At 32.7% G+C, this 15845-nt stretch overlaps 1 protein-coding gene across 7 annotated transcripts in view; it reads right to left on the bottom strand.

Annotated features, from left to right (window-relative positions):
• Nucleotides 1-15845, bottom strand: part of USP15 (ubiquitin specific peptidase 15) — a 112005-nt gene that overhangs the window by 79301 nt on the left and 16859 nt on the right. For 6 of the 7 annotated variants that reach the window (XR_013763796.1, XM_079139669.1, XM_079139671.1 and 3 more), the window contains exons 2-4: nucleotides 11721-11848; nucleotides 5614-5744; nucleotides 457-583 (exon numbers count right to left, since the gene is read on the bottom strand). Coding sequence is in view for 6 of the 7 variants with exons in the window: in XM_079139669.1 (XP_078995795.1) it covers nucleotides 457-583; nucleotides 5614-5744; nucleotides 11721-11848 (386 nt within the window). In the remaining variant the exon portion in view is untranslated. Of the gene's footprint in view, nucleotides 1-456; nucleotides 584-1282; nucleotides 1563-5613; nucleotides 5745-11720; nucleotides 11849-15845 lie in introns of those variants that run through there. The other variant, XM_079139667.1, reaches the window with a different exon arrangement.

Raw genomic sequence — 15845 nt, 5'->3', positions numbered from 1 at the left:
TTGTAAATTTTAAATATATTTATAAAAGTATATAAAGATACAGAGAGAAATTAGATCCAGTGATATGTGCAAGTATGATTCCCTAAGTTATTTATAAACAACAAAAAAATCAATATGTCATAACAATGCTAAGCTTGCTGCTTTAACTACTTATTGTATTTAGAATGCAAAATAAATAGAGAAAAAAGGAAAGAGAGACAATGGCCATTTTCAATGCTACTTAACCAAATTTTATTTAAGCAAGTTTTTATTTAAAGTTCTAACTTAATTTATATTTTGTAAAAGACATATTTTTAAGTGCTAAATTAAAACAATAACTAAATGATTTTTTAAAGCAAAGTGACACAAATGTTAACCTCATTTAACAAATAGAAAACAGAGTAAGAAATAATAAAGAGAATTATAACTAAATATCTAATAGTAATGGTTTAAAAAAGAGATAGGATCTTGCATTACCTATTGTGTCAGCTTTGCTAAATCTTCGAGTTACAACATTGTTCATGTTTCCATTTTCACAGAGCTTCAGTTCTGTGAGGTATACTTCTACTTTGCAGTGCTTTACAAACATACCCTGTTCAACCACCTAAAAAAATGCGACAAATCAGTTTCACCCATGTCAATATATTTCAATCTCAAAGCAATACATTTCTCTAAAGAGGCTTCAGAAAAAAAACTGCAGACCTGTAATGGAAATCAATTAGCTATTAAAACTTGTCAATATAAAAGGAAAGATACTGTATAGCTGAAAATTTAAAAAAACACTTTTGGAAATTTTAACAGAATATGAATAATCATGATTTAAAACACTGAGAGTTTGGAAAGGCAGTCTTCTGATACATAAGTATATTGGTATACTATAAACAGTGAATACATTCAGTCTTTATGATTGGAAAGTTTACCCAAAATGACTATGTGTATATTTTTTCTCTATGTAATACATAATTAGTATGCAAATGCAGCTCTGATTAGAGCTACAAATATACATCTAGCTTTAATAGTAATCCCCAAAAAGAAAACCTTTAAAAAGTTTTATACAATTTGAACAAATGCTGTATTATCACTCTGTATGTTAAATATTTTAAAATGGTAACTCCAAATTACTGCTGCCAAAATACTCCGCGATTGCTCTGTAACTGATATGTTAGTTTCATTCCAAAATGACTCTGTTTGACCTTTACAAGCATATTTAGTAATTCTATGCAATTGATTTTTAAAAAACAAACCTGTTAAGCATGCAAGCAATAAAGTATAAAAAGAGAAAATATTTATATATTAGGGTCACCTTTTAAATAAGTATAATTCCTTTTGATCTTCTAAAGGTTAACTGTAGGATTTCAGTCATGAATACTGTTTCTGAAAATAGTAATAGGCCTGATATGTGATACATTAGACAAATATGGTGAAAGGGAGGCTCCAAAATGACATGTACTCACAAGCTTACATCAATTCAATGTGACTTACAAACTCACTTTTTACTTGCAAGGAAATTGTTTCAGCTCAAAAAATTAAAAGAGCTTAGCTATTATTTACTGTATAATCTAATATGAATTTTTATACTTTGTCATATAAATTCTCTTAATCATGTTACAAATTTCTATAATAGGTTACAGGCTACACTTCTCCCTGTTAATGAACTTAATTCATTTTCTTTTCTTTTTTTTTTTAATTTTTTAAAAATTCATTTTATAAAATCAGTAAGTTATAATTCTTAATAAGATTTGTCTTAAAATTCATGACAGGGCTGGGGAGATAGCTCAGTCGGTAGAGTGCTTGCCTTGCAAGCAGAAGGCCCTGAGTTCAATCCCCAGCACCGCAAAAAAAAAAAGAGTTTCAAAATTAAAATTCATGACATTTAATTTTATAAGATTACTGGTAGTTACATTTAAAAAGAAAAAGTTAGGAATCAAATACTCTTATCAAACAAATTTTGGCTCTGGGACTCAATAACTGAATCTTAAAATATTACTAATCATCAGTGGGTTGCTAAAACTGAGGTAAACTGCAGGTCTCATTGATATAAGAATAAAGGGGAGAATCAGGATAAGATTCAAATAAAAAATAAGAAAACTCATTGTGAGTTACATTGAGGAATACATTTTCCAAATAAGCACAGGTTTTTGTTTGTTTTTATTTGAGAATTAATTTTCAGAATACTAATAGATATTTTTCTGGAAAGAATATGGTGGGTTGGGGAGATACCTCAGTTGGTAGAGTGCTTGCCTTGCAAGCACGAGGCCCTGGGTTCAATCCCCAGCACCACAAAAAAAAAAAAAAAAAAAAAAAAAAAAAAAAAAATATGGTAACTGAATTGTCAGAAAGTCATTGTAAAATCTATAAAAACAGCCAGGTATGGTGATTCATATTTATAATTCAGCAACTCAAGAATTTGAAGCAGGAGGTTGCCGAGTTCAAGGCCAGCCAGGGGAACTTAGTGAGACCCTATCTCAAAATAAAAATATAGGGCTGGGGATGTAGCTCAGTGGTAGAGAGCCCCTGGGTTCAATGCTTAGAGTCTAAAATTGTGACAGTTTATTGAAGGCCCTTTAGGCTTTCATTAATATTCTTAAAGTCATACAGCTTCTACCCAGTGCTCAAGCCCAAAGCCATCACATTTCAATTTTTGTTATGCCAGCACCCTACTTCCAGGTACCAAAATCAGTATCAGTTATCCCTTGCTGCATAAAAAACTGCCTTGAGACTTAGCTTAATTCAGCAACATTGTCTCTTGACCTCTCTCATGAGGGTCAAGAATCTGGGAGCAGATTGATCTGGTTTGGGATTTCTCATGAGGTTGTTGTAAAACTGTGGGGTAGGGCTTTAATCATCTGAAAACTCAACTAGGCCCAGACAATCCAATACACTTCCAAGATTACTGCTTAGGCCTCCTTCCTCTTTATTAGTACAGATGTCAGTTATTCACCATGTGGTACTCTTCACAGGCTGTCTGAGTGACCTTGTCATATGCAGTTGAATTCCCCCAAGTGAGACACGAGAAAGACGTAAGCTGTAGAGTCTTTTATAACCTACTCTGGAAGTAATATTCCATTGGTTCTGCTATATTCTACTGATCACACAAACATGGTACATCGTGGAAGGAAATCCAAAGATGTGGATATGAGGAACTGGAGAATACAGGGGGTCATTTCAGAAGCTGTTGTAAGTCAAATGATACTATTTTTAAATAGTTTAATTACATACAATATTCAACCTTATAATAAATTAATGTTTTAAACAGTCCATACTAAGATTCATTCACAATATTTATTTATTTTTGTCATTCTACATTTTTTTTCTTATATCTCCAAGTCTTCATGTGGAATACCTTTCCTTTCATCCTGAAGACTATTTTGAATTTCCTTTAGTACAAGTCTGCAGGTAACAAATTCTATCAGTTTTTATTTGTCCAAAAATGGCTTCTTTCACTTTCATTTCTAAATGATTCTTTCCATAATCATAGAATTATATTCTGGAGTTGCTATTGTTAGGAACTATTTTTTTCTTTTTCAACATTTTATATTGGGTTTTGTTAATATTCTCTCAGGCTGGATTCACAGCATTTCTTGAATCTATAAATGATATCTTTCTCAGTTTAGGAAAACTCATAGCTATTGCATTCTCAGGAATTAGTTCAATCCACTCCATTTTCTTTCCTCTCCTTCTAAAATTTTAATTATATGCATATAGGTGGGTTAAACTTATTCACTGTATTCTATGTATTCTTCACTTTTTTCTGTATTTTCCATTCTTTTGCCTAATTTCTAGACTGTGTATTTTCCACTGACATTATCATTCAGTCTACAAATTCTCTTTTATTTAGCATAATATCCAAATATTAAATCCATTATTTTTTCATATTATCAGTTTTAGAACTGTATTTGGTTGTTAGTTTTGCCTTACTTTTCAATTATGGCTATTACTTTTTGAGCATATTACATATAGTTATTTTAAAGTTTCTGTCTAATAACTCCAATAATTGGATTCCCTATGGGTCTGTTTCTGTTGCCTGTGGTTTTTCTTGGATTTTGGCTGTAGTGTATTTCTTGCTTATATCTGTTTTCATATTAGCTTGTTTTTAAAACCAAGTGTCTAAACCTGTAAGTGAAACATTTTAGAGATTGTTTGAGGCCTGAGATGTTTAACTTTGTTTCTGCATTAAAACTAAGGCTATTACCAACTCCAGAGTCTTTAAGTAATCACTGTAAAATTCCAAGTTGAACTTTATATTCTCTATGGGCAGTCTATTTTGCTTCAAGTGAATTCCACCTGCATCAATCACATGGGGGATAGCAAAAATGCCAATTTCCACATCTAGTGATTTAATTATGGAGGAAGATGCGTCTTTAATAAGGACTCAGGCAGTTTTGTGCATATTTAAGTTTGAAAACTATTTTACAGGTTCAGGGAAATTCCATTCACTTAGTTAAAAATAAATGTAGGGTCTTCTAACAGACTTTTCAAATTTTTTTCTTTTTACTTATGTCAACTTTTCATGCCCCCCCCCACTTTAATTTGCTTATCAGAGAAATTTTAAGAACTCTCAGTAAGGCCTCTTTTAAAGAGTAATGGTCAAAGACGTCTACTCCTAACACTCCAAAAAAATAAGAATAAAAAAGAGCAATGGCAATGAAATTGTTGGGTTATCTAGTGAAGATATTTTGGACACATATCTTCCTTTATCCTGGGAAATAAATTCTTTTAAAATGTTTCACAGCTAAATAGGCTATCCTTCTATTGGTCAAAACACTCAATTCTCCAGGAATGATAAAGCACCTAGACTAATCTCTATTTATATAAATTACCAATACTAATGTAAGGTTAACTAATTTATCTTATTTGGTATTCTAATATAGAAATAACCTCACTTTCATAACTCTCTTTAGTTCCAAAAAAAGGAAAATTGGTCATTTTTAATATTTCTAGATTATAACTATGAAAATTTAAAATAAAGATATGAAATTGGGTATGGTGATACATGCCTATAATCCCAGAGGCTCAGGAGGCTGAGGCAGGAGGATCCCAAGTTCAAAGCCAACCTCAGTGATTTAGCAAGGCTCTAAGCACTGAGAATGTGTCTCAGTGGTTAAGCACCTCTTGATTCAATTGCCAGTAACCCCCCCAAAAAATATATATATAACATTTTAAAAAAAGATTATGAAAAAAATCTACATTTTCAAATTGAAAGATTTTCATCATGCAAAAAAATATTTCTTAACTTTTAGTTTCTTATTTTCTAATTTTTTAAATCAAAAAAGTAGTGTAGTACAGAAAATTGGCTGCCTAAGTTTGTATATTGACGTACTTTCTACCCTGGCCTCTTCTAACTTTTGGTCTTCATTACCTCACCTGTAAAATGGGAATATTACTTATAGAGTTTTCCATAAGGATTATTTAGTAATCATGTAATGTCCTTAGAACAGTGACTAGCATACAGTAAACCTTCTATATGTGTTAGCTGTTATTGTTAATATCATTTTTTTAATACAATGTAGACTAACATTTTGCTGATCCTTTTTTCCAGTGTAAGTGATAAGGCTTCATAATTCACTGTATTAACAGTAAAATGTGAATTACTTAATAAAACTAATAATTAAATTCAGTTATTCTCAGATGTACCTTTCGTGCTATTGGCTCCTGACCTTCCATCAATGTGTACCAGCTGACAAGTTTATTCCAGCCCTCAGTTGGCAATAGTATGTAATCCAGTTCATCAATAAGATGTTCCTTAAGTGACTGGGCATCACCATCTGCAAAAGAAAAAATAAACTCAATACATAAACAAAGCAATAATATATTACCCTAAGTATTTTGATTAAACATATTATACATTATTTAAACTCATGAAGACTTACTTTTAAGTATTTAAAAAATGCACTCCAAAAAAAGCTCTGGAACAGTTCAAATTCCACTGTTGCTTAAAAAGTTTTCAATGTGTACGATTAGTCAGTTTTCTAAAAATGTAATTTTTCATTCATTAGGTTCTTAAAACCTACTGACATAATTTTTAGCTAAGATACCTGAAAGAAGAATATTTTGAGTATCGGCGATCCCCTAAATGGTTCATTCTATAATCAGCTAATGTAGTAAATTCAGAAACAAGTAAAAACCTTTTACAATGATTCTGAGACAAATGGGCTATGAACCATAATAGAAATTGCAAAGAGGTTTCTTGTGAACCATCTCATTATTCCAGAAGGCTCATGATCCAGATTTCTCCCAAGATCTAAAATGGTGAGTTATTCACACGTGGTTTCAATGTTGTGATCTACTTTCAATTTTCTAGTTAAACCATAAAATTTAATGCAGGGCAGCCAAATCTAGAAGCAACTTCCTGAGACATAGCTACCTCACAGTCCTAATGTGGGACTCATTTTTTAATTGGTCCTTTGAATTTTTGAAGTACAGAAAAAGTTCACTGGGTTTTAGCTAACTTAAAGGAGATTTTCTAATTCTGAATTAGTCTTAATTAAGAGATATGGGGGGCAAACCTGGTCTTGGCAGCATTTCAAAGAGAATGTATTAGACCTAAAAAGGTCTAGTTATATAAAACAGCAAGCAAGAAAAATGCTGAAGATGTTAACAGAATGTTATTTATACTTTTTAGGATCAATCTGTGGTCATAGGTTCTAAACTTTGAGAAAACTCTGAATCTTATAATATGAATTTCAATAGCAGATATAAATCAAGTATTAATTTTTAGCTAGTTTTTATTTAATCTTCTTTTTTGTTAATTGTTGATGAAAAGATTTTGTAATACATTTCCAGAAACTCTCTGAAGGTACAAGAAATATACTTTCACTAAGCATTACGTACTATGAGACATACTACTCCTCATAATGGAATTATCTCATTCAATTTCCAAACAGCCCTATAAGATAGACATCTCTATTAAAGATTATAATATATATTCAGGAATATTGAGTAACTTACCCAAGTTAATTATATGCTATTACAGATACTATATTTTCTTCTAGAAAACCATGTTATCTCAGTTAATTTTCAAAGTAACACTATGAAGAAGATATCTCCATTTTAATTAGTAAATAGATCCAGGGATATAAACTCAGGTATGACAAAAATCACACACTGCAAAGACTCAATTCAAACATGAATTTGTTTACTGTAACACCCATTGACCTAGCATTACAATATACTGCCTTGAAAAAAACTTAGAAAAAGTTTTAAAATTATGCCAGAATCTAAATAGTAATTTATATCTAATATAATAAAATAATTCGTTTATTTTTAGGGAAGAACACGAACTAAATATAGAATTGACATTTACTATGTCTGTATACTGATAAACAATTGCAATACAGTAAACTATATATTTAAATAATAGTTTGATAAGTTTTGACATAACAAAGTAAGTGTGAAATCATCACCTCTAGTAAAACAATGAAAAATCTCTCACCCCCAAAAGTTTCCTTGGGGATCCTTGTCATTTCTTCTTCCTGCCTATCCAGGTCCCATAATCTTGCCCTAAGAACACTGATCTTTTTTGCAACTAAGACTAACTTGAATTTTCTAGAATCATATATAAAAATAGTAAGTCCTGTTTTTGCTTTTTGTCAAGTTATTATTATTTTGAGATCATATGTTTACCTATCAACAGTTCATTGTTTTCTAATTGCTGAGTAGGATTTCATTATACAGATATGTTATCATTTGTTTATCCATTCATGTGTTGAGGGGCATATGAACTGTTCCCAATTTTTTTTTAATTACAAGTAACACTGTGTGAACATTCATGTACAACTTTTCATATAGATAAATGCTTTAATTTCTCTTGGGTATATGCCTGAAGTAGAATGAATGTGTACTACAGTAAATGTGTGTTTAACTTAGAATTTCACTTGCTCTGCACTGTTTTCAACATTTGTTAAGTGTCACTCTTTTAAATTCTAGCTATATTGATACATGTGTAGTGTATCTCACTGTGGTTTTGTTTGTTTTGTGACGCTGGGGATCAAACCCAGGGACTCATGCATGCTAGGCAGGCACTCTACTACTGAGCTATATCCTCAGTCCTCCTTATTGTGGTTTTAACTTTCATTTCTTTAATAATAATGAGGCTGAGCATCTTTGCATGTGCTTTTTGAAAACTTTATATCTTCTTTGGTAAAGCATTTGTTTGAATCATTTGCCTACCTTTCCCACTGGGCTTTGTGTTTTCTTCAAAGTGAGTATTATTCCATTGTGGTAAGAGAACATAAATTTTGTATGATTTGAATGCTTTTAACTTTACTGAGATAGGTTTTATGGCCCAGAATACAGTTTATCATGGTAAATATTCTGCATATATACCTGAAAAGAACTTTTATTCTATTTGTCAGTGGCATGTTCTATAAATGTCAACTCAGTCAAGTTGATTACCAGTGTTATTCAATTTTTCTTTGGGATTTAAGAATCTGGATGCCCATTTTCCTTTACAGATTTGGGAAGTTTGGGCCATTTATTTAAAAAAGTTGTCTGATTCTTTCTCTTTTCTTCCTCCGGAATCTGCCACAATGCACATATTGGTTTGCTTGAAGTGTCCTATAAGTTCTGTAAGTTTTCTTTACCTTTTCCATTCCTCTGTTTTTCTGGTAGAATAATTTCAGGTAATTTGTCTTCGAGTTTGCCTATTTTTCTATTGGATGAAGTCTGCCTTTGAAGAACTCTATTGAATATTTTCAGTTATTATATTCTTCAGTTTTACAATTAGTTTGGTTCTTTATGTTTTCTATTTCTTTGTTATTTTCATTTTCCTAATTTTGTTTAGTTGTTTATGTTTTCTGTAAATCACTGAACTTCTTCAAGACAACTGCTTTGGATTCTGTCAGGCAGATCTCCATTTCTGGAAATTTACTTTTTTTCTTTCTGTCATGTTTTTCCGATTCTTTTTCTTTTTTTGTTTTCTTGGCAGCAGGGGTGGGGGGTGGTTATCAGGGACTGAACCCAGGGTTCCTTAAGCACTGAATCACATCCCCAGCCCTTTTTAAATGTTTTTGTTTTTTTAATTTTGAGACGGTCTCACTAAGTCCTGAGGACCTTGCTAAATTGCTGAGGTTGGATTTGAACTTGTAATCCTCCTGCCTCAGTCTCCAGAGTCACTGGGATTACAGGCATGTGCCACCACAACCAGTTTCCCTGATTTTTTGTGTTCCCTGTAGTTCTGCATATGGTGTCTGTGTAACTAAAAAAACAACCACTAGTTCCTGTCTCCATAGACTAGCTCTGACAGGGAAATACATTGAGGCATCAATAAGGACTTTTTTTATGGATGTCTTTTCTGTACCAGTGCATGTAGATTCCTAATTATAGGGATTCACTGGTTTCTTTTTATTCTAGGAGATCACACTCTCTTCCTAACTGACTATCATACTGCAGGGCCAGAACACCAAAGGCACACTTCCCTCCTCTTCCCTAGAGGATAATCTCCAGGGAAGGTTCTGTGCATTTTCCCAACATTGTAGAGCTGTTGCACCTGAAGCAAGCTACTGACCCCTTTTGCTTTGTTCCTAACTTCTAGAATCCATACTATGCCAGGTCAGTCAGGCATAGGAAACCAGCCCTGAGCTACTGCACTGAAAGGCAGAATGCTCCACTCCTCTCTTAGGAAAAGACTCAGGTTCTCAGCCTTCTCTCAACCTTCCAGAGTCCAACTGAAGCAGCAACCACACACACCTTTTCTTTTGTTAACAGCCTTGGGCAGCACACTGAAGAGTGGGAAGTTAAACCCGGGCTCTCAGTTTTTTTTTTTTTTTTTTTTTAACCCAAAGGGAGAAGTCCTGTACTGAGACAGTCTCTCTAGTTCTAAGCTGTGCCACCTTGGAGGAGGAGTTGATGTAGATAAAACAAAATTATACCTTACCTGTTTCAATGTATTTGTTCTCAGTTTTATGCTCATCTGGAGTACTGTAACTTAACTGGATCTGGTCTTCCCACAAAGGTGTTGTGGTCCAAATACCACTGTTAAGTCAGGGTTTCTGTAGGGGAACAGGGGATAGAACTTCCTATTCTACTATATTACTGATGTCACTCACTCCTCTTCATATTCATTTACTCATGGTTGCATGTCTGAGATCACCATTTCCTTGCTTAAGTCTCTGTTCCCACAGAACAATGATGCACTGAAATTTTTTTTTTTTTTTTTTTTGGCTTTGAATTTAATTACTTCTGCCACTAGCCACAAAAAATTCTCTGCTTTTAAAGGCATTATGTGATGAGATAAAGCTTACTGGGGTAATCTCCCCTCTGCCTTATAATCATGGGACTGATATCCTATTCACAGGTTCCATTCAGTCAAAGGGCAGAGGATTATACAAGAGAGCTGTCAGAGGTCAATCTTCGAATCTTGCTTTCCACAGCATAGCACATTTTTTTTTCTGACTTTTTTCTCTTTTAGGTTTTAAACATTTTAATCTAATCTTATAGTCCCTACCTTTTTTAAGTTGTTTACAATTAGTGTGATCATTCACAGTTTGGTTTAAATCTATCACCTCTGTTATCTGTTTGCATTTGTCTCTTCTTTGTCAACTTTTGTCACTTTTTGGAGGGAGATGGTTTTTTTAGACGGATATTTCACCTCACTGTGGGTCATATTTTCCTGCTTCTTTGCACACTAGGAAATATTTGGTATATATTATATTATACGTGGATATGTCTGTATTACCACAAATATTCCTTTGTCCAAAAATTCAGTAAAGTTACTCAGAAATAGCTTGATGCTTTCGGTTTAGCAGTGCAAGAGAATTAATTTCATCCAATTGTAAAGATAAAACTGTTCCCAGTAGTCTACCTTTGAATTATGAGGTTTTTCACTGGCTGATGGGAACACCAATTATTTCTGGTCCTAAGTTCTGACTGAGTGTTCCCTCAGATTCATTTGGATGGCTCTTTCCCTGGTCTTAACAGCTTCCTTACATACATATGCAGATCTGTCAGTTAAAAGACTCAAGACAGATCTTCTGAAGATCTCTAGGTCTCTCTCTCACAGCTGTTCATTCTTCCCTGGTCTTCCTAGATTCAAATTTTGTCTCCTCAACTAAGGGATACTGTGAGAGTCTGAATGGGTTTCTCCTTTCTGCACTGCATCTTGGAAACACTTTTAATACAGAAAGCTGAAAGTAATCAGACAACTCACCTTGTTTTCCTGTCTCTCTGGGGTCACTGTTTTTAGGTGCCTGATAACCAGTGTTCTGAGAACCACTATCTCATTTATTTTTGTCAGAGTTTAACTTATTTCAAGGAGAGGAGTAAGTTTGATCCCTGTTCTTCATTTTGGCCAGAAATGAAAGTTCTGGTATTTGTTTCATTCCCTTTAAATGTAGTAAGAGATACAGAGAGGCTGGCAAGTGGTGAGGGTGATAGAAGGATAATGCAAAATTCCAGGAATGTAGATATTGGTGCTTCCAACTTAAAAAAAATGTTTCCTATCCTTTAGGAAACACACATGTGATACATATAATTTCCCAGAAACATTAAATAACACTGTGCTTTATAATTTACATTCTTCATTTCAAGGCTTTAGCAATAATAAACCCTTACACCATTAATAACAAAATTTTTCATAATACATAATAACTAATTATAATAGAATAATCTGAGCTTATTAGGTCAAATCTGCAATATAAAGAGAGTTTTAATTTGTTAATTTATTTACACTCACATATTACATTCATTGACGTTTACATATTGCAATTTTACACATTTACAACTTGACTTAAGAAAATAATGACCTTTGAGAAGTCCAGAGTTATCAATGGGTCCAGGATATACATTTTGATCTCCCATCTGGTATTTGTCCCAACTGTCAAAGCCAACATATTTTTTCCACTGTTTGAACCAGCGACTATCGACTAGGTACCTAGAAAAGAAAGGAAATTGGTTCAGAAAAATACCTGGAAACACAAGAACAGCAGAAGAGCTATTTATTTTTGATATTTCATTTTGTATTAAAGAAAAAGCCTATCTCAAAGGATTACTGAGAATTTCTGAAATACCACTCAGCATTTGGAAGAAAAATGCTTCATTTGTATCTGTGTAAAGTAGTATTTCCATTGTTCTATGCTATTTGAGGAACAGGTCACTTTACAAAGCATGCAAGTAATAGGTATTCAAGAAAATACTCATTAACTGAACAAAAGTTCAAATAATTATAAAAATCAATCAATACAGTTTTAAAATTCAATGTGGTAAAAAACAAATATAAAAAATGGCTCTCTACCAGAAACTTATACAGTATTTCATATACTTTAATGTGTTTTTCTTTTCTTTGAGGAAAGAAAACCTTGTTATTAAGGGTTTGCAAAGTTGTTCATAATAATTATAATTAAACTTTCTCATACAGTAGTAAAATCTGCCTGGGGTATTTCCCTCATATTTAACTGGGTTCAGCTGCAAACAAAAGCAAAAGTGAAGGTTTATGAGATGTTTATAGCTTGTGTATGTAAAAATACAGATTTTCAGGAGATCATCATCCTAATGCTTCTGGGCTTATCACATACAGCACTATAGGAATAAAAATCTACAATTATGTCTGAAAATAATTAAAGCAAAGGCACCCAAGTAGCCAAACTTCATAATTCTTTAAGAATATTCATAAACATTTTAACTTCCTGAAAGTGAGTATGCAGAATTATCTATGCACCAGTATTCCAAATCCACTGTCAGAGTTATGCAACTGAAAGAACTGTGGAATTTAAGATTTGTTGAAAAAGGAACTGAGGCACTAAGTCTTAAGAACACTGTTTTCTAAAATCGTATTTGGGAAAGAAAATATTAATGAAATAAACCATACTGGTTGAAAATTACTCCCTATCTGTGGCATACCACTGGCCTAGCATGAAAGTCTGGGTTCAATCCCTAGTACTAAATCACTAAAACATTTTTGGACTTTCCCTTTTTGCAATTTAAATATATAAATATGAGTTGTTCTCTTTGCAAATAAATAGCATACTAAGAGATATTTCCTCTATTCCATCACCTATGTGTCTATTATTGTGCCAATTTCATATTGTCCTAATTACTTTAATTTTGATACTGTTTGAGGCAAGTTCCTCCAGTATGTTGTGCTTTCAAAATGCCTGAGCCATCTCTGGTCATTTGTTTTCTCTTGTGAATTTTAGATATTGGGACTCATAAAAAACTAAAGATTTTAATTGGAATTGCATTAAACATAGATTAATTTGGAAGAACTGGCTTCTTTACAATGATGAGTCTTCTGATCCATAGGCACAGCATATCTTTCCATTATTCAGGTACAATTTAACATCTTTAAATAAATGTTATCTTTTAGCTGATGCATAAAAATACTACATATTTGTGGCATGTCATGTGACATTCTGATACAAATATACACTGTGTAATGTTTAAACCAGGGCAAACATATCTTCTCATTTATTATTTCTTCTTATGAAAACATTCAAAATCTTTTTTTCTAGCTTTTTGACATACACAGTACATTATCTATAGTCACCATACTGCAACAGCACCCCAATACTTCTTACTCCTAACTAACTTAGTACATGCTGGTCTCGAACTTCCTCCTGACTCAGTATCCCAAATTGCTGGGATTACAGGTGTGCACCACCTGTAATGAGCTTTTACTTTTCTATTTCTAACAAAGTTGTTTGAAAGGACAAATACATCTGTTCCTAGGTGATTTAGCAGTACTTGTATTAAAAGTCTGATATTGTTTGGGAGGGTATATTTTGATCCCCAGTTAATTTTCTTAAATACTGACTTTTGCCTTTGAAATGGAAATACAATTTCCCAGTTCATTTTCTTAAGTAGCTAATGTCATATGCATAAAAACAGAAATAGACTTGAGATAATATTATTACTATAATTACAAATGTCATTTGCAAAACATGTTGAAAACTATCGAATTAGTATCAAAATTCAATGTATATTTATTTAAGAGCTATTTTTTAAAGATGGAATTTTATCTCCCAAAGTACTTAATAAGCCCTCCACAGTTATACTGGAGGTCTGAATTTGGCAGTATCTATTTGCTGTCATAACATTAGTAGATCAACTCTTTCCTAGATCTTGGAGTGACTTTCTGTATAATGATATGAAGTATCAAGTATTATGACAGACTTTCTCTTTTGATACTAAATTGCATTCAGTACTACCTTCAGGCAAAAACAGGTATCATATTCTATTACAGGGCATTCATATCTTACTTACAGAATTCTGCAGTAATGAAACATCAGAGAAATATAAATAATAGAGACATCTATTAAAAAAACTCACAGAATCTTACTAGGTATTTGCAAGTAAGACAACATTAGATGAAGTAGACAAGCAAATAGATTTTATTTCAAGATCTCTATGCAAACTTCTTGTCCCATAAAAACTCTACCTCTAAATCCATGAAATCTGCTAAAATCCCAATGTTCTCAATTTGAACTGATAAAAGCCCACAACAGAATCAATGTCACAAAGATTACAAATAAATGAACAAAGAGCAGAATTTACACATTCTCAATTGCATTCTTAGTATGCTACTGGGGTCTGGACAAGCCGAATTTTTGCTTCTGCATTTCATTTTGAATAGTAATAATTATTTACAAAAGTTCATATTTCATGACTTTTCTTCTTATACTTGTCATGAAATATCAATTTTTACAAAGAGTTATAACTGATTTTAGAATAAAGTCTAAAATCCTTAACATTGCTTCAAAGGTCTTGGGTGATCTGATCCTACCTACTTCTTTCTGGTATCTCTTTTCTTTGGGTTGAGTTCCTGCTACAAAAGACTTCTTTTAGTTCTTCAACACACTATTTTCTGCTTAATGGCTCCTTTTGCCTAGAATCCTCTCCTATTACTCCCAAACACAAATAGATGAAAATTTGTGTCCCTCCCAAAATGTTTATGTTAAAGTCTTAACCCCTAAGATAATATTAGGAGGTAATGAGGTAATAAGAGGAGAGCTCTCCTGAATGGGATTTGTATCTTTATAAAAAAGGTCTCAGAGAGGGTACCTCCTTCTATCCACCCTATGAAAACCTATGAATCAGAAAGTAGGCCTTCACCACATTCTGAAGGTGTCAGTATTTTGCCATCTTGGACTTTCCAGCCTTCCACAATTATGAGAAATAACTCCCTGTTGTTTTTAAAAGCCTCTTACTGACACTTTTTTATAGGAGCTTAAATGGGCCAAGACATCTTAGCTCACACCTACAAACTTTCACATATAAGCCTAAATGACACTTTCTTAGGGAATACTTCTCTAAGCCTCTACCTACTTCCTCTGAGTTTGGAGGATGGCAATCTACTACATACCAAGACTTTTTATTAGGTTATAGAAATTACTTTGAATAACAAAATTAATAATGTTTGAGTTTTATTTTTGTACACTTCTAAGCACTTTAATGTAGTGGTTCATTTATTCCTTTAATTACCCAATGATGTAAGTAGTATTATCATAATTTCATAGGTGGAAAAATAAGGACACAGAAATCAACATATCAAAGGTTCAATGTACAAGAGCTGTGATTAAGAAAATGTGATACCAGCATACAGAGAAGCAAGCAAGACCAGTGAAAGTAGCACAAGAAATAAGAACCAGATTTGCATTTATATGGAGACATGATAGATCTCAAAAGCATCACTACAGACTAATGGGGAAAGAAGAACTATGCTATTAAAAAATACTGAAAAAAACGACCATGTACACGGGAAAAAACAAATTATAGCTCTACTTTACACATGCAGTCAGCTCTGCTCCAATGTTTGTTTTGAAATCTTGAATGTTAGGATGCAATTGTTACATTAGATAAATCAAAACCACAATGAGATATTGTCTCATACCTGTTAGAATAGCTATTATTAAAAAAGCAAAAGGTTAACAACT

Source organism: Sciurus vulgaris, assembly GCF_902686455.1.
Source record: "Sciurus vulgaris genome assembly, chromosome: 5".
In the NCBI taxonomy this organism is placed as follows: Eukaryota; Metazoa; Chordata; class Mammalia; order Rodentia; family Sciuridae; genus Sciurus; species Sciurus vulgaris.
This window is presented reverse-complemented; position numbering and strand designations above follow the sequence as displayed.